This window comes from Notechis scutatus, chromosome 2 (assembly GCF_049901735.1).
Source record: "Notechis scutatus isolate UNSWTSFEM ecotype Mainland chromosome 2, rNotScu1.2, whole genome shotgun sequence".
NCBI classification, from domain to species: Eukaryota; Metazoa; Chordata; class Lepidosauria; order Squamata; family Elapidae; genus Notechis; species Notechis scutatus.
This window is the reverse complement of record NC_142010.1, coordinates 45008372-45031367: the sequence shown is the minus strand read 5'-3', so window position 1 is coordinate 45031367 and position 22996 is coordinate 45008372. Positions and strand designations below refer to the sequence as shown.

Here is a 22996-nt window from a genome sequence, read left to right as displayed (position 1 = left end):
GTGGAGTACCACAGCTCCCTTGTTTCTACAAAGAGGGGACAGTATGCTGCTTAATATGCTTAAGCTAAGGTCTCTAAAACAATGACCCAATGGGGCACAGGTTGTCTAGTAGTATATACAAACCTGGAACCGGCAATATTAATGCGACTGTAGTAGTGTGTAGATTTTGAAATACAAATGATTTTCATGATACTCTCATATCACACTCTTTAAAACTTGCACAGTAAAAGCTTGCTTTTTTATTTTCCTCAGTGTTTTGTGAATACCGAACTAGATATATTTCAGGTGAAACACAAACAGTAAAATAAAAAGTGGCATATGGAATTCAGTGTAACCAAACCCAAGAACCTTGAAATAGGGCATTCTATGAATGCGAACTCAAAGGGTCTGAATGGAATCAGTATAAAACTCAACTTGCCGAATTAAACTATAATCCTGTTCATATTTTCCTGCATTAATTTTCACTGTACTCAATGGAACTTTTGAAGAAGGTGTTTATAAATTCTCGGATCTTGCTGTTGCTGATCTTACTCCTCTGCCATTATACATAAATACAACAAATGAAACTAAATAATCTTTGTCTTGTTTTCAGTGAACTTTCAGGGTTACACCTTACCATTCCATAGTTAATATACAGTGTCATAATTGTCCTTGTTGTTATTCTGAAATATATCCATCATGCAATCATTCAAGAAACTGTTTTGTAGAAAATACTAGTCTGTCAGACTGGATTTTCCAGTGGCCACTCCAGCAACTTTTAATGCAGGAATCAAAGGTTACGAGAAGCTTGTTATCTTACAAATATATTTAAAATATTTTTAAACTGCCATGTAGAACAGATTTTCCAAAGTGGTCTACAATAAAAGTGAAATTATAAAATAGTGTAATATAATGGTAAATATATGAATATTGATAATGTTAAAATGAGACTGCACTAGCCTACACAATATTTGTTATTTTATTCTATTCATTTCTTAATGTAGATATCTGTATTTTTTACATTATATCAGTGGTTTTTATGTGATTGTTTATGTACCACTCAAAGTTGCTTTTGGGGAAATGTATGGTGGAATTGCAGCTAGAATGGGGAAAAGTGTGAAGAATGGGCCAAGCTTAGAATCCTTGTATAGCTGGAAGTGACACTGTTCTTACCTCCCCCAGAACCCCTGAAACCCTATCTGGCCATTCTTAGGAGAACATTGATCAACTCACAATGTCATTTTGATTCCTTGCACCTGACAGGTGATCATCTGTACAAATTTAATAAACAAACAAACAAATAAATAAATAAAATAGATAAAATGTAGTCCTAAATCATTAACTGGTTCTGATAAACAGTTGAGTCTTTAGGATTGAAAGGAAAGCTTAGGTTGATGAAATATGATAGATATGAAAAACAGGCTCCTAATTGTTCGTAGCAGTGGATGCACAATTGCACATGTAAACCTTTAATACTGATCTCAGTGTCAGCAGGTTGGTACAAATGAAGGTGGGATTCAGAGTCACTTTGACAACCAGTATAATTAGTATAGTATGATCTGACTTGCTATTAATTGGCAACGTGTCATTTAGATTCCAAATTATGTTGAAAAGGCAGTAAAGATGGGGTTCAGACTAGATATGCTGAAACCATGAATAATTGAAGCAATGTTCTTCCCTTTTTTTTGCTGAAAGCTATCCACATATTGACGAGAGCTACTTTCTGGATTATTGTTCTTAGCAGTCCATGATAATACCAAATTGCATAACATTGTACTGCTCCTGTTTAGTTGCAACGTAAATCAGTCAGGCAGCATATAAATATGATAAATTGTTATAATTATTATTATTAAATTACCATGCTGGTTCTAAAAGCTCTAATAGCTCAAGGAAAACTAATAGAAGATAAGTTACAAAAAGGATGACCAGTAGTTCTGAATACCAGTTGTTCACACTATTGTACTCCTATAATATTAATGGAATTGTGCATTTGGATCTGAAACCAAATCTAAATAATCAGCATTGTTGTCACATAGCCAAGAGAAACACATTCTTCAATACTTTAAAAGAATATGGGATAAATGTGGGATTTCATATTATTTGCCAAGTCATTAAAATAACAGACACCCTGCTACTCCTCAGAATATTAATCACTTACAAGGTCCATCAAGCCCTGACAGATTTTAGAAGGATCAAAGGCATGTATGCTGTGCGTCAAGCTTTCAAGCAGTTTGTCCAAATCTTCAAGCTGTACAGTCTGAAAAATGCCTCTAATAGTATGTCCAGTTAGAGATGTATTGATCACAGTGGCCAAGAAATCACAGTGGTTTGGAGAAAAGTTGGTATTCCACAAAACGTGCACTGGTAATGTTCATAGCTCTCTCAGCACACTTCAGTGCTCAAGTCTCTTAGCCCTTGAACTGCTGATCGTCTTGGAGATAAATAGTTTTGAAGATCTGTCTGTCTATCCATCTGTCTTCTGGAATATCATTCTTTTTGGATCTTGTAATAAAATACTGTATTGATTATCGAGAGAAAAGTTTAAAGCTCAGAATCATTACCCCATCAAGGATTTCTGGAGAAATCTCACAGGATTCATTTACAGTTATTTTACTTAAGAACAGAAGAAACCTTTCCTAATAATTACCTCTTTCACCCATTTCCACTGAACTAGTCTTCCCTCCCTTAGTTAGTTATTAGTTTTACCATAACTTTTTCTCTATATCTCTTCAGCTTTTAACTCCATTTACAAATCATTAAAAAAACTCATTTAGAATGCATTTTTTTCATGCACCAATTCCAGTTTTTACATAACAACTGAAAATATTGAGTGCTCTTCAAAATATTTTATTCTGAGAAATAGTCACAGGTACCGGAGTGCTAGATTGCTATTAACAGTGTTTGTTTATTCTAACAGTTGCGGAAATAGTGAAAGAATTGGAAAATATTGAAAAGACTCAAGCACAACTTGATGCCAGTAAACCTAAAGAAGATGTAAGTTAATAACCTTTAATTTCAGTCCTGGTGAAGATAAATTTAAATTCATTATTCTACCTATTAGAAAACCACAGTGGATTTTTTGTTTTTTTGCTTAATGGTGCTAAATTAGTAGATACATGTGGGTAGATATGGGGATCATTTTGATGCAAAATCTGATCAACCTTGTGATAATCATAACTTTGAACAGAAGTATGATCTGCTCAACTCAAGCTTGAGTGAAGATTGCATTTGGAGTCTCTTTTATTTTGCTCAAGACATCTTGTACCTTGTGCACAAGAACCATGCCACATTGTAGTGCCTGTTCTGAAGTCAGTAGATAGATATTTGTTATACATGTGTCTCTTTTGCTTGATATATCTGTGCCTCTGTTATTTTCTGTTCATATGCCTGTTGAATCATCTCCCCACCAAAAGTTGACTTTTGAAATTTCACTGCAAAGGCCAAGTAAATGTGCATTGTATGCCCATCCTTAAAGTTTATATTGATGGGAAGTAATGTCAGAAACCATCCAATAGATAAATGGTTTTCATCTATTTAATTGCCACCACCATATTAAAGGTTTGAGTTTTTTTTTCATTTAAAGCATTTATGTTCTGTCCATTTACCACAGAGTTTTACATTGTGCAAAATAGTAGAACCATTTATTTAAACATATAGACGTAAAAGAGCAGGAAATAAAACAACAAAAAGGCTTATATATAGTTGACCTTCCTAAAAAGGGAAATTTTAACCAACTATCAAATTGCTGCTGATTCCATTGATGTGCTGATGCAAATACCAATTGCAGTTTGAAAAAAAAAATATTGCATGGCAAGAAAGTTTAGAAACTTACCTTGAAAATGAATAAATAAATGAATGAATATTCACTTAATCTGTGTATTTTGTACTTGTATTTTAGAATTCTACCCTAATCTTTCTCCTGATGTTTAGAAAGTTTATTAAGTATAAACTACTAATGTCTAAACAGCTAGCTTTTATAGCAGAAATGGGTAATTTAGTATCTGCTAAACTCTTTCTAATCTGATTTTTAAAATTACGATGGTGATGATGTATTTAGCATAATACAAAGTGAAACACCACTAATTTGCATTTTTCTTTGGCCTTATATCAGGATGGTAGACCAACTGGAGGAATAAGTTCACTTTTTATAAAACAGTATTTAGTAATTAGTCTATCTTGACTATCCCCCACTTCTCTATGACTGATATTTTCCAAATAAATAAATCTTGCACTTGTTAAATGCATATACTCTAAGTGTCCCTATCCCAAATGGTTTCACAATTGTACTGTTGTCATATAGATAACTATATATAGTCTATAGCTGTTGGAGCACATGGATCCCTAGTATGTCAGTTCTCCCTTACCCTACAACAATCCCATTTATACTCTTGAAATATGCAGTACTGTATTAGAAATCTGAAAAGCCTGGCATATTGTTTCTATGTCAAGAGACATGATTTAGTCTTTTGGGCAATGTATGGCCCATTGAACATTTTTGGGTGAGATAACATTATTGGAGAAATTGGGGGATGATTTTTCAGTTTGTTTTAATATAATCCGATGAGGTTAAATATGGAAATGAGGCTGTTATAGCTTTCATAAATCTTGTATTACTATTTATCCTTTTAAAGGTTTTTTTTTGGCAACATCATGTTGCAGCTGATCTCAACGAAGTTCAAAAGTTTTGAATGTAATATTTTTGAGGCTGTGTGCCACTCTTACTGCTTAAGAAGGAAAGTGGAAAAAGGATGATCCTGTGGAACCTATTGAACAGATTTTGTCTGCATTCAACAATCAGTTATGAAACTTGTAGTGTAGTGGAATGGATGAAGTCATGTTCAGTAGCATGGATTGGGTTCCCCCCCCTTTTGAATAATCCTCTGAAGAGTCTATAAAAGGTTTTCCTTTCAGACAAAAATACATATTCCAGGGTATAAATTTGCTGTTCCAAAGGCAACTCAAATCACTTTGAGATTATGTAGCAGCAGCTTTGGGGTTTTGCACATAATAACAGGGGTATGCGTCACCAATTTTCCATGAATTTTTTAAAAAAAGACCTATCCTTAAAATAAGCATCTAAAAATTAGATACTAAAATAGTATTGATGGGCAAAAAAGTATTTTTCAGTTCCAAGATAATTATGTTTTAAAATCTTTCAGCTGTAGGTTTAGATCTTTTATCTATTAATCTTTAAAAATATTCTTTGTGTTATTGTTGCAGAATATGATATTTACAAAGCACCAGACAGAGAATGAAATAGATGAAGTTCATAGAGATTATCGTAAGTAACAAAATTATTTCATCTGTGTTTGAAAAGAAATTCATATGCTCAAGAAATTTACATATTAAAAATGAACTTTTATTAAAATACAAACCTTCCTTTTTTCTATATTATTTTTTTAAATGTGAAATTTCACATTTGTCTCTTAACAGGCTTATTATCTGTATGGTTAGCTTGCAAATAGCTTTTGGGGAATAAGTATATAGTTTGGATTTATCTCATGACTTTGGTACACAGTATAAGAGAAATAACTTCATAGAATTAGAACATATAAGGGAAAGAGGGTAGACATAAATAAGTCTTAATCATAGAATGTAAAATCATTGACTTAGTTTGTATCTGAAGAGAACCATTGTCTTAAATAGGTTTTGTCAGCAGTTCTGATTTTAAATTTGCAAAATTAGTACTGTGATATCTGTTTCCATTTATAAAGTAAGAGTTGGAAAAAAATACAACTATTTGGATCTTGAAATTGTCCTGACAATCTGCACATGAATCAGCAATGTGATATGTCTACATATATACCATTTTAGATGCAATTGAAATCACAGCAAATGATGCTTTTAATCTATTGTGCATTTGTCAGACCTAATCTCAAATCTTGTGTTCAGTACTGGGCACCATACTTCAACAATGATTCATCAGGGAAACAATTTCTTAGAAGGGCAACAAATAGGGGTGTGCAAAATGTTTTCATTTCAAAATGTCTTGAGCACCAAATGTCATAAAACATCTTTCTCTGAGTCAAAAGCTGTCCTTTGAGAACAAAACAGGCTGCCTTGAGCATTTGGAAGCATTTTGAGCTTGTGACTTTTCCATTGGGGGTGCCTCTGTTTTGAGTTCAAAAGCTTCCCCAAATGCCTGGAACAACTCACTAAGAACATCCTAAATTGCACTTAAAAGAAGATGCTTTGTGAAATTTCAAGCTTGAAATAGTTCACAACAAGCATTCTGTACACCCCTAGTAATGTGGATAATTGAAGATTAAAATTAAGTTTCATGAGGAGAAACTGAAGGAAGTGGGTTTGTTTAACACTGAGAAATCTGAGGAAAGGATAGCACTGAAAGCATATCACATAAAAATACCTCAATATTAATGCTCTTGTTATTTATTTTTATTTTTATATATTTATAAAAGATTTCTATAGGTTTCCAAGTTAAGCAACTCTGTGTCTCACAACAATAAAACCAATTATAAAGCAGTAATAAAAACAGGCAGTAAAACAAAAGCCCCCTACACCTTAATTGTCCCCTTAGTTACTTCAGAAGTATGGATATAAAATAAAGAATTTAAGTTACAAGAAGATAAATTCTACTTCAGTTAGCATGGATCAAGAGTCCATTATCAAGAGTCCATTATCAAGAGTCATGGCAGGCTGTCCTTTCTCTGAATATTTTAATTTAAATCTAAAATGAGGAGGAGGAGGAAGGGGAGCTTGTAAAAGTCAACTAAATCAGTAATTGTATTTCAGCGAACATAAATATATTGGCATTTGTTCCATTAGGGCAGGGGTGAGCAATTGGTAGCCCTTGTACCACATGAACTTGTCTTAAATTTTGCAGTCCTTGGTGTACTCCCAAATATACCTCCAGTTGGTGGTGCATTGTCCTAAAAAACCTGGAAATTGGAGCATTAAGCTTGACTGTTATTCATTATCAAACATCATCCCAGAGTTTTTTAAAAACATACAGGAAAAACCGCTCTACTTCACTAAGTTGTCAGACATATTTCAGAGGCTATAAATGAACAAAGCATGGCTTACAGCAGGAAAAAAAAATACCTTAGCCCTGATGGTAGCATTGGAATTCAAATAATGTCCAACTTTTGAAATAAAGGATATCAAAGTAAACCAGATGAATTGATTTTATTAAATTTGAATTATCAGATTTTATAAATATGTTCCTACAAGTAGCATATGGGAAGAAAACTTAACTTTTAATAAGAGCTCTTGGAAGTACAAAATCAAAGATATAGCTCAGTCTAAATCTGCTAGTTCAAGTTTAGATAATAATAGAGTTTCCAAAATTCCTAATGCAGAATGATTGCTATCTACATTTTTACCTCAGATCCTAATGTGGTAAACGGGGATATATGGTGGTGTGTGATATATGCAGTCTTCTTTATTTAGCATCTTTGTGTCTAAATCTATTTCATTAAAAATCTTTGCCTTTAATATTTAATTTCCAATATTTTGAATTTGATAAGCTGATGGCTCAACAGTACTGTCAAATTCTCTCTTTGGGCTCTTTGTAGAACTGTGAACAGTATTAGTTCTGTAAATATAAAAGGCTTTTCTTTTGGCTTTCTCTCTAGTTTATATTTATTATTTTTGTATGAGGTGGGAGTCACTGCAGGTACTTAATAGTTACTCATATGAACAGTGGTAAACCTGAGATGTTTGTAGAACTTTAATACTAACTTTAAAACCACAATGTTTTGAAATCTTTTTGTTTGTATTGAAGGACACAGGATCTGAAGTTAGTTGCAGAGGTTTATCTACAACAGAAGTTTTTGTTTAAGTCACTGGAACTGTTAAGTTAATGCCCAGCATTACTGAGTCTTTAACTCAGTTTTTTTTGTTCTTGGTTTCTAAAGCGACTGAGTACTACAATGCTGATGATGCAGTTTTGGAATCTTTGATAAATCCTCATATATTATTCTGTGGTTTCTTTCAGAATTAAATGGGCAAGTAGAAGACATTTCTTTTGGCTTTCATTTAAAAATATTTAGCATAATAGCCATGGGATTTTATTGTTCTTTTTTGAAATAACTTCGCTGGACTATTGACATGGACAGTATGTATGTATGGACAGTATGTGTGTGTGGAGTGCTATATTTTTGAAATAAAGGTTTATGTTTCAATATATCATCATGTGGGACAGGTCCAATTTTAATCCTCGGCATGTCAAGTTAAAATGTGAATCAGATGATGAAAAACAGTTCTACCTAAGAAATAGAAATCCTGGTCAAAGCTTAGTCAGAGTACACAAAATGATTATCTGTATTATGTAACATCATAATGTCTAGTCTGATTGGCAAATCAATGCGTCTTCAAAACCACAAAGAGAAATGAGAATTTCTCCCATGAGCTGTTCAGAGCATCCAGAAGTGGGGAGGTGCTTCAGTCTCTTCTGGAAAGGCTGGGCTTAAAACTCCGGGACGCTCCTCCTCCTCCACGGGACACCTCAGCGTCCCCCAGTTTTAGCTCAGCCTTCGTGGTAAGAGGTTGTGCATTCCCTGACTGGAACAGTTTCTGATTCAGGTTTGCTCTTGGGTTATTTTAGCTTTTAAAAATCTTCCCCATTTAATTTGGCTTTTTCAGGCTGGTCCCTCTTTTAGACTACCTCGATTAGTTCAAAAAACAAACAGTTTCTTTGTAAATAGCGGAGCCTGCCACTCTGCAGGCAGCTTGAGGCTACTGCCTCAGGCAATTACCTTATCTAACTTTCCGATCGTCTTCTCTGCAATTGTAGTGGAGCGCTCGCAGCCGCGGCTCACTTCGCCTTGCTGTTTCATCTGACAGGAGCACTTAACTCACAAGTTAGAGCCTCAGCAGCAGCGGCTCATTAGACAACTCAGACATTAGCAACGGAGATTCTGCTTCCCGCCCTTTTCAACGGCTGGCTCAAGTTCACGCCTAATTATCACAGGCGCCATTCCCCACTGGTTTCCCTTTTTGGGGACCGGGGCAGTACCTTCCCACTTTGTTCTCCCTGGGTTTAGCTCTCCCTTGTCTGGCTGACGTTAGATAAGCAGGCTAGTCATTAAACAGGCATTTCTTTGCAATTGCCTTTGGATCATTTCTTCGGAGTGAAACTGCAAGTGCCATTTAAATTGCGGGACGTTTGGTTTTGATAGGAATGGATTACCTCAGATCCTGTATAGCTGGTTTCCCTTGTTGGGGACCAGAGAGAGAGAGAGGAGACACTTACTCTCCTGGAGGAGCGTTCTACTTTCAACCACAGGGGAAGGCATCACCCCAAACTACAAATACTACTACTACTACTACTAGCACTACTATTACTACTAATAAAATAATAATTAAAAATTAAAGTCAGAGGCGAGAATCAGTCATCCACAATGGAAGGCAACAACACCTTAAAAAAAAAACCCCGCTCCAACACAAATAAGTCCCGAGATAAGCCAGTGGGCCCCAAAAAGGCCTCTAAGGCGGAGGATAAGGATGCCCATAGATGGCACCTAGATTTGGAAAGGCAATTGCAGAAACGAGCCAGGGAGGCAGACAAGATGGCTATGAGACAACAATCTGATCAAGACCCAAGTCCATTGTCGGGGCCCTAGGACTTATCCACCCAGCCCAGGCAGGCTGTTTCTGGACAACCTCCCATAGGCACATCTCCTCCAATGAGCACTGCCCGGCTAATCCCAGAGGCAACCTTCACCCCCATGGTCGCCGGCCTAAGACAGGAGGAGGGATTACCTGATACTATCCCCATTGAAATGAGGCAATTGATGGAGATGGTGATTCAAAGGGGCATGGCGGCTGGAGTTCAGCAATCCATCAGGACCAAACACTTCTCGGCTGCTTCGGATGCGGGATCCCTGTCCGCTCGATCCTTTGCGCATATGGGACAACATCAAACTCAGGTATTCCCCAATATTCCTAACATACCAGCCCAGGGCCTTGGGAGGAGGTAGAATTTGAGGATCAGGGTGTTCCCATGGAGGTGGGGTCAATCCATCAGATGGACTTGGGGTTGTCAGAGGCTGACCCACTAGAACGGGGAATGTCGGATGACGAAGGCCTCATTCCGGACCAACCTAGCTTTCTGGCCTTTTTCGTCCGCACCTCTTTAAATCCTTACTATTCAAGGCAAAGAACACTGCTAAACTAGGCACATCAAACCCTCATCCATTGTCAACAGGGTCTCAGGACGAATCTGAGGACCTAATATTCTCACAACCGGTTATGGAAAATATTCCTGTCCCTCGTATGTTTGCTGAATTAGTACAAAATCAATGGGCATCAGCAGCATCATACCCAGCCCCAACAGGGTACGATAAACGATATTATAATTTGGCAGCAGAGTTTTCAAATTTTTTCAAAACGCTGGAGGTGGATGAGCCCATTGTGGCACTGGCCTCTTCTTCAACCTTTCCCAACAAGGCCGAGGAAGCCCTGAGACCGGAAGAAAAGAGAACAGAGTTGGCACTCTGTAGGGCGCACGTTTCTGACTCCTGGGCCATTAGGGCAGCTACAGCACCGTCCGTTTTTTACACGGTCCTCCCTCTGATGGCTCTTCCACTTGAGGGATATATTGCCGGCGTCAAATATCAGAGCCCACCAGGACATAGCTAAAATTATTACAGCAGCAGAATTTTCCGCCGACACCACATTTAATGCAGTCAAATTCTCGTCTAGGGCCATAGCATCTCACGTATCAGCACGGAGACTGCTATGACTCAGACATTGGCAGGCGGATACCAAGCATAAATGCAACTTGGCATCAGCCCCAATATCGGGAGATAAATTATTTGGCAGTGTCTTGGAGCCCCTCCTTATAGAGAATAGAAACAAGAAAAAAGTGCTTCCCTCTCTTTCGGAGGTCTGAAAACAGAACGCCCCAGTCGTTTCGAAGGGGTTCCTTTCGGCCCTACTATCAAGGCCCATACGTTCCCATACGTTCCCAGATCTCAGAGAACATTAGGCTACAGATCCAGTTTTAGACAGGATAGGTCTGAATCTTCCGATAGAGGTCAGTGGGGAGGTCAAAACAGAAGAAACCGCAGAGGCACCGGAGGCCAATGTTTTCGTTGTCCCAAGTGAGTCCTTGACAGCAGTTCCCATTGGAGGGCGGCTAAAATTGTTTGCTGATCAATGGGACAGCTCCACCTCTGGAGCCACTTCCAACGTCCGGATAAAGGTACCGCACTATGTTCTCTGATCGCTCCGCTGGTGGTCGGAAAACATGATAAACAAGGAACCTTGCAGAGCAATGATCATAACCGATGCCAGCCCGGTAGGATGGGGAGCTCACTTCCAATTCCATACTGGACTATTTGGACTATTTCCGAACAATCACAAAGCATCAACCTGTTGGAGCTGCGAGCAGTTCACCTGGCCTTATGCAGCTTCTACCCCTTTTCCAATCACGCCACATTCTGGTCGTGACAGACAATATCACAACCAAGGCCCACGTAAACAGACAGGGGGCTACCCATTCCAAACTTCTGATGCTGTTGACGGCCAATTTGTTCAAAGGGGCCGAGGCCAATCTGTTTTCGCAAGGCAGAACACATAGCAGGGGCCGTAAACACACAAGCGGACTGGCTCAGCAGGGCCACGATAGATCAGGCAGAGTGGCGCCTACACCCGTCTGTCCTCCAGGAAGCAGTGCGGAGGTTTGGGCAACCGGTGATCGATCTATTTGCCTCACCTCTCAACGCCCAATTGCCCCGGTATATTTCAAGGTACCCGACTCAGGGGGCGGAGGCCGTCAATGCCCAGCGTTGTCAGTGGCCTCCCGGACTTCTATATGCGTTTCCTCCACTCCCGGTAATACCCAGGTTGATCCAGAAGTTATTGGAGGAACGAGCGGAATTGATATTGGTCGCCCCTTATGGGTCCAGGCAAACGTGGTTCGCAGACTTACAGGACTTGTCGAGAGAACAACCTTGGAAAATTCCACCGTCTAAGGTTTTCCTCTCCCAAGGGCCGATACTTCACCCGAACCCACAATGGCTCAGTCTAACCGTATGGAGGTTGAGCGGAGCCGTTTAAGGGCCCAACAGATTTCAGAGGATGCTATTGCCACCATTCAAGCATCCAGACGGTCCTCAATAAATCGTATATACGAGACCACGTGGTCCGCCTTCTGTCGCTGGTGCTAGGGGTCTAAGATCGACCCAACTGCCCCATTAATACGACAATTATTGGCCTTTTTACAGGAGGGGTTGACCAAGGGCCTATCTCCAAATACTTTATGCAGACAGGTGGCGGCTTTAGCCTCGGTGATAGCCTGGGGTGACCTCTGGTCCATAGCGCACCATCCACATGTCCGCAGCTTTCTTAAGGGTGCTGCAAACTTACGACCTCCTATAATTCACCGCTATCCCACCTGGGACCTCAACAAGGTGTTAACCAAACTTATAACTGGCCCGTTCGAGCCTTTAAGAACCGATAGTCTTAAATTCCTGACATATAAGGTGGCCTTCCTAATTGCAATCACATCAGCAAGGAGGATTTTTGAATTGGCGGCATTGTCAATGAGATAGGACCTGTGCGTGTTTCATGCGGACAGAGTGATTCTCTGATTGGATCCATCATTCACTCCTAAAGTAAATTCAGCCTTCCACAGAGCGCAGGAGTTGGTGCCTCCAAATTTTTGTCCGAAACCATCTCATAGACTGGAGCATCAATGGCATCGACTTGATGTTCAAAGAGCCTTAAGCATCTATCTAGACCGCACAGTGGCATTTCGAAAATCTGAGGCTCTATTCCTATCCTCCACTTTAGGGCAAAAGGTGTTGTCGACGACCATCGGTAGATGGTTGAGAGCCACCATAGCTAAAAGTTACGAATGCCAGTCCATCTCAGTTTCTAAGGGCATTGCAGCCCACTCAAAAAGGAGTGCGGTAACATCAGCAGCATGGGCCACATGGGCTTCCATAGACGAAATTTGCAGAGTGGCAACTTGGGCTTCACCATCGCCCTTTGTCAGAAATTATAAAATTGATGTCTATGCCTCAGCGGACGCTTCATTTGGCAGAAGAGTCCTGCAGAGGGTCCACAGAGTTTAGGAGTGGATTTCGATCCAGACGGAGTCCCTCCCTAAGGACAGGCCAAGCTTTGGTATGTCCCACTTCTGGATGCTCTGAACAGCTCATGGGAGAAAGGGTGCTGGTACTTACCTGATACTCCCGTTCTCTGTGAGCTGTGAAGAGCATCCAGCCCCACCCATTTCTTTCCGTCTGGTGGGGTTCCGTTCCAGTCAGGGATCTAGATCAGGTGATGAGTCCCGGACTTTGGCATTCAGTCTTCGCAAAACTGGGGGACGCTGAGGAGGTGTCCCGTGGAGGAGGAGGAGCGTCCTGGAGTTTTAAGCCCAGCCTTTCCAGAAGAGACTGAAGCACCTCCCCACTTCTGGATGCTCTTCACAGCTCACAGAGAACGGGCGTATCAGGTAAGTACCAACGCCCTTTCTGAGTCAAAATTTGAACTTCGACTCTGATCTGATTGGGGAGAGCCTCTCAATATTCAGAGGAAAATTGTGTTGTTTTCTGAACTGTAATCTAACATTTGCAGTCAGCGCATGTCTCTACCACCAGTAAATTGAGGGTGGTCAAACTTTTTCATCCTGGAATTTTTTTTAAGCCAAGTGAAGCTTCTGGTGATGTGATTTTATCATTATAGAGGTTGGGTTAGCACAGGGGTGGGGAACTATGGCCCCTTTACTTATGGACTTCAACTCCCAAAATTCCTGAGCCAGCATATAATAAAGTCATAAAGGGGCTCCTAGTTCCCTACCTTTGGGTTAGCATATACATTTCAACTCTAATTCCATTGCATTAAACATCCCAAAGAGAAATTGGTCATTTCATTTTGAATGTTGCTGGCATGATTTTAGGATAGTACAGGAGCTGTAGACCATGGGATAATCATTTCCTTATTAAAAATGTCTTCTTCCTTAAGCCAAGTAGGTCTTTTTTCAGATGCTATGAGATTCAGCACGCCCAGAGAGAAAGTGGGATTCAACAATGTTTTTCTCATTTTATTATGAACAATACAGCTAGTGCATTTAAAAATTGAAGTATTGAATCATAACCATAAAAAGTGTTCTTTTTATGTACATGCAAGTAAGATATTTTACCAGAATATGTGGTAATGTATTTGTCAGTGTAAATGTGTGGTCTCTGGTTTGGAACTAGATACATTGAGCCAGATATTTGTGTATAATGTTGACAAGAAATGCCAAATTGTACTGGTTTTCCTTAACACAAGGATTATTACAAGGACAAGAGAGAGAGAAAAACAATATTGTGTGATTTTAGCTTGTCTACCTGCATAAATTCTGGAAGTGCAAAGAAAAGCAAAATTAATTTTGAAATACAATTTGGCTCTATAAAAATATACTTTTTATGCTTGCATCTATTTTTATATTTTAGTACTTAGAAATCTAAAAGTGCTAACCTGAGACTTTGCTGGACTACTGTGAAGTTCATACCTGAGTCTTTTAAATGTCCAGGATGAGATCAGACCATTTTAGGACAGAAATATGTCTGTTGTTTATGAAGCAATCACTATTCTTTTAAGCCGCTGGACCGATAAGTCCATAACCAAGGACACAAGGGTAATATAATTAATAGCAAGGTAGTGACTTGAGAACCGAGAGAATAAGAAATGTATTGCTAACTTTAAAACCACTTGAGGTTAACTTGAAAACAAGCTTGTTATTTGGAATATATGAGGAAAGGAAGAGACCAAATCTATTGCTCTCAATTCTCTGGAGCTCTTCTCAGTATGTAGTATACTGATATAGTAAATACAGTAATAGAGACAGGTGTTTACTCTTCTGGGGTTATACTCAATATAGCATGGATGCCTGTATTTTCTAATACTGATTTAATTGTTTCCCCAATCAATATCCTTTTACCCTTCTTCTCAAACTGTCTATATTGACAGATAGCTGAAGACTGGAAATACAAAGGTGCTGCTTAACTGCACAGATAAGATTGGAGCACTTGGTCCAGAATGGAGTTGCCCACTTAATATCTTAGATAATTTTATTTTTCTCAAATATAGATTTTGTTCCTGCATGCCTGAAGGATTCTCAGCAATTTTACAAACTACCAAAATATACACAATCCATTTAAAACAATAATAAAAAAACTCAGCTCAAAAGTCCCAAAACCAAGCATTATGCTCTTTAGAGGAATCTGTTCTATCTTCAGTTGCCTTTGGAAGGTAGCAAAGATCAGTAGGTAACCTGGATCAGGGCATGTAACCCAAGGGTAGTTAGCACCTTGAAGACAATCACCCCACGTTTTAACTTTTAATTAATTCTGTCTTTGTTTTTTTAACTTGCTCCTATTTTTTTGGTGTAGTACAGGTGGCCCTCGACTTACAGCACTTCCTTTAGGGACCGTTCAAAGTTACAAGGGCACTGAAAAAAGTGACCTATGACCATTTTTTCACATTTACAACCATTCCAGCATCCCTATGGTCACATGATCAAAATTCAGACACGTGACAACTGACTCATCTTTATGATGGTTGCAGTGTCCTACGGTCATGTGATTCCCCCTTTGTGACCTTCTGACAAGCAAAGTCAATGGGGAAGCCAGATTCACTTAACAACTGTGTTACCAACTTAACAACTGTGGTGATTCACTTAACAACTGTGGCCAGAAAGGTTGTAAAATGGGACAAAACTCATTTAACAGATGTCTCATTTAGCAACAGAAATTTTAGGCTCAATTGTGGTTGTAAGTCGAAGACTACCTGCATATTTTATATGTGTTTTTTTAAATGCTTTTAGCTGAGAATAAGATGGGCAGTATCTAAATTAGACAGGCAGGGAGGCAGGCAGGCAGGCAGACCTAAGCTCCAGCAAGATGCCCTTCAAGAGGTCTAGAACTGCTACAGAAAAGCAATGCTTCTCAGCCTTGGTTTTCCTCACCTCCTGCAAGTGGGGAATCACCAACTGCTTTTCTCACCATGGGTTTTATAAGTTTATATAGAATTCTTTATTGGCCAAGTGTGATTGGACAAATAAGGAATGTGTCTTTGGTGCATAAGCTGTCAGTGTACATAAAAGAAAAGATACATTCGTCAAGAGTCAAGAATCATAAGGTACGACACTTAATAATAGTCATAGGGTACAATAAGCAGTCAAATCATACTAGGAAACAATCAATATAAATTGTAAGGATACAAGCGACAAAGTTACAGTCATACAGTCTCAAGTGGGAGGGGATGGGTGATAAGGAGTGATGAGAAGATTAATAGTAATAGTAGTGCAGACTTTGTAATAGTTGAACAGTGTTGAGAGAATTATGTGATCATGGCTTTCGGGAAAAACTGTTCTTGTGTTTAGTTGTTCTGGTGTGCAGTGCTCTATAGCGTCGTTTAAGCTAGAATTTTAAATTCTATACAGAAGCCTATAGGAAAAATACTAGCCAGTATCTTGGATACTAGTCAGTATCCAGCATACTGGACAGCTATTGCATTTTGAGCAAATAACATACACAAATAGAATATGTTGTAGTAATCCAAACAAGACGTGATGAGGGATTGAGTCATTGCAAAGTCCTGATTTTCAGGCACTTGTTCATGCAGGAATTGTGAGTGGAGGACAACCCAAAATTGCAGACCTGTTCCCTCGGGGTAGTAACCCCAGTTTCACAGTGAGTTTGAACTCAGATGAGGAGATAATGAACAGCCAGTTCCAAAGTTGCTGGATGAACCACTGTCTGAAGAGACAATTGCTGCCCATCTCTGAAGATAAAGAGTCTGAGCTTCTAACCCAGTCTCTGGGTGCCTCTACTCCCAATTTGAAATCTTGTGACTTTGCTTTTGTACCCCAATTGGCTGACAAAACTTCTGCATTGTTTTGACCCTTGCAATTTGCCTGGCCACTCTTCTCCATGAAAGCTTCCTAGATGTAGTGGTTGGTCAGATTCAGGAAAACACTTACATTTTGATGCATATTTGAGATAGCAAACCTCTGTGCTCAAACATATAACATCGTGCTGTCAAACTCGTGGTGTCACATTGTCATCACGTGACATAACACAACTTTTCCCCTCTTCACTAAAATGGGGGTAGTCATGGCCAGTGCATGATGCATCCAGTCTACGGGCCATGAATTTTGACACCCTTGTTATACATGAAGGACATTTGTCTGAGACAGAAAAAGGTCATTGGGGGAAAACACTATCTGAACCATTCTTGCTGTGCAAAGGGCAACTGTCAACTAATTTACCTTTCTTGGACCTTTGCATGTGTGATAATCAGTCGGGTAGTATTCTCAGCTAACCTTTTTATTTAGCAGAATTGTGTTGCTTTTTCCTGCTGTTGAATAGTCACAAGAAAGAAATCCTACCCAATCTTTTCTAATTTGATGTAATGGAATGTGTGAATGATCTTGGGCCAGAAGAAAAAGATATGCTGCCTAGGGAACAATTAAACAAGAGAGAAAGAGAGAAACCTGCGGTCACTTAATGAACAGAGAAAGAATTTCAGAAAGCCGTTGCCCTAATTGATCAGACAATTAAAAAGTAGTGGCAGGAAGTTTGTATCTTGAGACTTGCAAATACCTCTTCCTTGTTGTTTGATATCTATTTACTGTGTTTTGGTGAAATTAAAAAAAATAGATGTTAGAAGGAATAAACTGCTTATCCATTTTTAAAAATCATCTCAAAAGGAGGTAGGAAAATCCAAAGACAAGGAACATTATTTTTACAGGACACAAGAAGAAAAGCACATGCAGTAAGTACTTTTGAACGCTTCACTAATGGACATGAAAGATAATTTCTAAGAACGTTTTGAATCACCAAAGCCCCAGAAATTATTCACGTAAATCTATTCCAATATTTTTTTTTCCAATTATCCATGAAATGAAATATTTCTTCAATTGAGTATGACATAGTAGATGTATTTATATTTTTTAAAAATAGCCCCCTTTAGTAATATCCTGTTTTGACAAGATATTTATGGCTGATAAAGTCTTTTTCGTGACAGAAACAGCTAAAAAATTAGATTTGTGCCTTGAAATTTTAAAGTCAAACAAGATGCTATTTCAAAAAAGAAATATCATGGATGTATAGGTAGTCCTTGACTTACAATCCTAATGGAGCCTGCCTACTTCAGTCACACATTGTGACAGTCGTTAAGAGACATTCTCACTTGATTGCTCACTTAATGATCCCCCGTGCTATTTTTGCAAATATAGTTATTAAGCCAAGCAGAGGATGCCTCAGATGGGGAAAGCCCTGAGAGGCGTAGTGCACACCCAGGTCAACCCCATTGCACACCCAGGTCAACCCCCTAGTGCACACCCAAGCCTCCCCCATTCCGTAAGGCAACCTATGCTCCACTCCCACCATGTCCTCACAGGCCTTGCTTTTCCACCTGCTGGGTCTCAACCCCCCTCCTCACTCTCCATCACTGATTAGTACTTCTGTAGATCTCCTGGAAGCTCTGGAGATTGTGTTGGGGAAGGAGAGCAAACCACTCCGCCTCTCAGCATCCCTGTAGCCTTTCTCAGAATGGGAAAACCTAGGGATGCTGAGGGCTGGAGCGGCTTCCAGAAGGAGATCTGTAGTAAAAGATGAAGACTGATCAGTGATGGAATGTGATGATGAGGGTGTGGGACTCAGCTGGCAGGGAAAAAGGCCCAAGACCTGTGGGAACCTGAGGGAGTGGAATGGGGGAGAGCCATGCAGGGAGGCTGCTGCAGAATTTCTGCAGTCTCTTGTAAGAGCAGACAAATTGCCAAGTGCCTGAATTTATTCACTGTAGGTGTGCTGCAATGGCCATAACTTTGAAACCGGTGGGGGTCTGTTGCAGCTTTGAATGATAAATTGAGGATTACCTGTATAAGATATATAGATTAAACAGCTTGAAAGATGTTTCAGTGTAGACATTATTTTTTTTTACAGCAGTCTTGTAATTTGTTACTTAGTGCACAGACCAGAAAGCTTTCAGGGCTATCTGAATGATAAATTATCCATTCTGTAAAAACCAAAAATAACCCTCTTTTTAAATCTTAAAATAGCAAAGAAAAATGGTAGAGCCAGATATATTTCCAGATCATGGTACAAATTTTTCTTTCCTCCTCAGATTTTTTTCTTTGAGACCAAATATATGAAAAGGAGAATTATTTTCTGCCTTACGTTTGAAAAAAAAAATATTGCTCAAGAAACGTGTAACAGAAGAACTTCTGCAGGACTAAAAACAAGAATGTTTAAAAATGTATAAAATGTATTTGCACTGAAATTTTCTTTGCTCTGACATTTGATCTGGTTTTACATAAGGCAGAACTCCTTAGAGATAAAACTGCAAAGGCTACAGATTGGATAATAATAAAAGATATAGACTGAAGAAAGCTTTATCAGGCTTGAAGTTGGAAACCATTGGTTCTATCTCCGTGGTCCAGTTCAGGATATGTACAGGACAGATTCTGTATAAATCACAGTTGCTCATCCAGGTTAAGTTTTTAGAACAAAACCTTGATATTATCAAAGTTTTGCTTTAAATATTGGTTCGGAATTTGGATGGATCGAAAGAAAAAAATCAATTCTTGGAAAGGGAAAACTATTCCAAAAGTATCCCCAAAGGATACTAAACTTTGTCAGATCAGCTGACAGAGTTTACTGTCCTTTTGGAATTACTATATATTCCTTGAAGTTTAATGTAATTGAGTTCAAGTTAAGATCTTGAATTCAGTAGGTAGTTTTGATTGGAAGATACCTCAGATTTAGAAGAGTGACCATGTGTGATTCCTTACATGCTGTCTTCTCTTTTAGTGCTTTATTTCTTGAATCTTTTTTTAAAAATTAGAATGTTATATACTGTACATAGTGAAAACTCTAAATGGCTGAAGATGACTGGTCTTTGGAATCTCCACCTTAAATTTAAAAACAATACATATAAATGAATCAAGTCTTTATTATAGTCATATACCAGCAGATACTTCATATCAGGATTTCTTAAAAGCGCTGCCATGGTGCTTTTAGTCATGTCAGAAAAATCATGAAGGATGGTTATATGCCTCTATTTATTTATTGAGCAAGTGGGCTTCTTTGTTTGCTTTTTTAACAGCATGTTATAAAAAGAACACCTTAAATGATTTCACAAAGTATTGTACAGAAGCAGCTGGTGAAATGTTCATTCTCTTGTATATTAAAAATATTTAATAAATTATGTAATACTTTTCTCTTATATAATGCCTGAATATGGAACTTGATTAAAAATGATCCAGATTGGGATCTGAAAGCATGTGTACTATCCAATTTTTGGCAGGGTTAAAGAGTATATTTTCTGCTAAGATAAATGTAATTATTTGGATTTGTTTTAGTTTGAGACTGTCAGTTGAAAAAACAGCAAGAAAAAAAAAGATAAAAGAAGAACGATTGGTTGAATAGAGAAAGATTGATATATCTGCTAGTTGTCATTTGATTCTTTCCTACAAATGCTCTGTCCATCCTTCTATAACTTATAGGATTGTTGTATATAAATACGAAAAACTAACCCAGTCCAATTTTATTTTAGTGCAGATAAATTTGCATTTAAACTGGTAATGCCAGATGTTTTTCATCCTGATTATATATCAGAGTCTTGTATTCAAAGCAATTGCCCATTGGTGATTTGAATTTTTAGAGCTAGATTCTTGACAGAACTGTACATGCAGGCATGTTTTCTTGCCTTGTTGCCTTCTTAGAGTTGGCTGACTTAAAACATAATAGCATCAGTGCATTATGCAATTAATACATTTTAATTACCCATGCAAACAGGAGGAATAGTTCTACTAAGTGACAGTGAGTGAAACTGGCTAATCCAGGAGGTAAATGAAATCAAAACAACATGAAAAGCTACATTTGTGAAAAGACATATATATTGGAGAAAGTTACGGATGATAACAATGTTTGCCAGAAGTCTGACAGAAAAGAATTATGCATAGAACCCTACAATACTGAAATAAGCAAAGTTTGATGAGCACCATGTTCCTTGTTCAACGTGTGTTCAATTTTTATGAATTCTGGTGGTCTGGTACATCTTTCTCTGTGTTCAGAACAGAACATATTTCTATTTCTTTATACTATCCTAGCAATAATTCCTGCTAAAATTACCTGGCAAAATAAACATATTTTAACCGTCCCAGTTTAACCATGTTAACCATTTGTGGTACATCAAAAAGAAAGGATAAGTACTATTTGTTTACAACAATAGCAAAATATATTGTGCTTAACATTTCCTTTACTTTATTCTAAAACTGTGTTTAAATGACTTCAGTTTCAAATATATCAAATATATCAAAAATTTTTAAATAAAATCAATAATTTGTCTTAAGTTATGCACATGGTAAGAATCTATACATTTTTTTAAATTTTTCAGGAAAGAAACACAAAGCTGAATTTCAGCTTTTAATTGATCAAATGAAAAAACGAAAGAAAAACATAAGCAAAGAACAGATGAAGGAAGAAAAACCAGAGCAGAAAGAAGAAAGACCAGAGCAGAAAGAAGCAACTACTGAAAGTGGTATTCAATGCTAATTATTATTAATATAATTTCATTAAGTAAACAAAAAATAAAACATTAATTTCCATAATAGTTGATTTAGTGAATTTTGTAAATTTCTAGCATTGGAAGATAGAATTGCATCCAATTGAAAGGTGTTCATGAATTTTTGGTTCCTGCGTTTCTAATTCCTAATGTTGCTGTTATTTTTTCTCATGGTCTGAATTTCTTCTACCCAGCTGATTTTAATTTATGACTTTTCTTTCTAGCTAATTTATATGCCTTCAGAAGGTATTCTGTAGTTATGGAGATTTATTTATACAGAATGGCTGAGAAGACTCATATTACAATGGATGAAATACAGACATTTTAAAAGATCTTCAGATAAAGTTTTCTTTTGCTCTTATATCTCTGATTTTTGTTGCTGATATTGTCTATGGGGTTTGTTCCCTCAGCTGTCATGGACCTATATTTTCTACAACAGTTACTGTGAATTGCAGATGAATGCAGATTTTGTTTCACTAATGTATCAATCTGTTTTCCGTAACTTTCATCCTTTTTCTTTCCAACTGTAAATAATGTCTAAAGTTAAAATAAAAGTAGTGATGTAGGCTTTAAAAAACTTTAAATTTAAGTGGTCTAGATCCTACCAATAATATTTATAGTTTATATTTTCTCCTCCCCTTAAAATTTCCTTAATAAAATCCCATCTTTTATTGTCCTGCTTCCCTTTTTCCACATCTCAAACAGAAAAATGCGATTCAGACAATTCTCAGCTTGATCTTTCATGAGAATGGAGATCTGCTTCACCCAGAGATGTTTGTCATTATGGGGTACTAAAAATAGATTAATGAGAAAAAAAATCAGCAACTGTAGAATCCAGCTGCAGCATAACAAAATTGATAAAAGTGATGGGAATACTTTCTGAATGCACTCTAATTCTTACCGTGTTTCTCACATAATAAGGCCGGGCCTTATTTTTTTTTGACCCCCGAAAAACGGCTAGGCCGTCTTTTCGAGGGTGACTTAATTTCCCCCTTGCATCCTCGGGTGGGTGGCGGCGACAGCTTGGATGTTGGGAGACCTTCCGCCACCATTAATTTCCCTTCTCCCTTGCTGCCGTGGCGTTACAGCAACGCCGCGGCGTTTGGCGCAGCCACGTGCAGCCAGTCAGGGCTCCTCCTGCAACCGGAGCCCTGAGGAGACACTGGCTTCAGGCGCTCCTGTGGCCGCCTTCCCTTTGCCGATGGTAAAGTGAATTATTTTAAAAACCTCCGCTCATCCTATCAGGGCCGTGCGAGCTGAGCAGAGCCGGGAAAGCAAACCACGGGTGTTTCCTGGTTCTGCCCAGCCCGACGGCTCTGCCGCTGCCCTGGCGGGATGAGCGGAGGTTTTAAAATAATTCACTTTACCTTCAAGGCAAAGGGAAGCGGCCACAAGCGCTCTGAAGCCAATATACCAACAACAAAAGGCAAATCCTCAAGGTTGGCTGGAGGGAGGTGGCTACGTGCCCCCGGGCTGCTTCAATGCAAGG

The 22996-nt window shown here is 38.4% G+C and overlaps 1 protein-coding gene across 5 annotated transcripts in view; it reads left to right on the top strand.

Annotated features, from left to right (window-relative positions):
- The window catches only part of RAD18 (RAD18 E3 ubiquitin protein ligase), a 147592-nt gene that overhangs the window by 54867 nt on the left and 69729 nt on the right, over positions 1–22996 (top strand). For all 5 annotated transcript variants that reach the window (XM_087954622.1, XM_087954623.1, XM_087954625.1 and 2 more), the window contains 3 exons: positions 2897–2973; positions 5200–5260; positions 21340–21483. In XM_087954622.1, coding sequence (XP_087810748.1) covers positions 2897–2973; positions 5200–5260; positions 21340–21483 — 282 coding nt within the window. The remainder of the gene's footprint in view (positions 1–2896; positions 2974–5199; positions 5261–21339; positions 21484–22996) is intronic.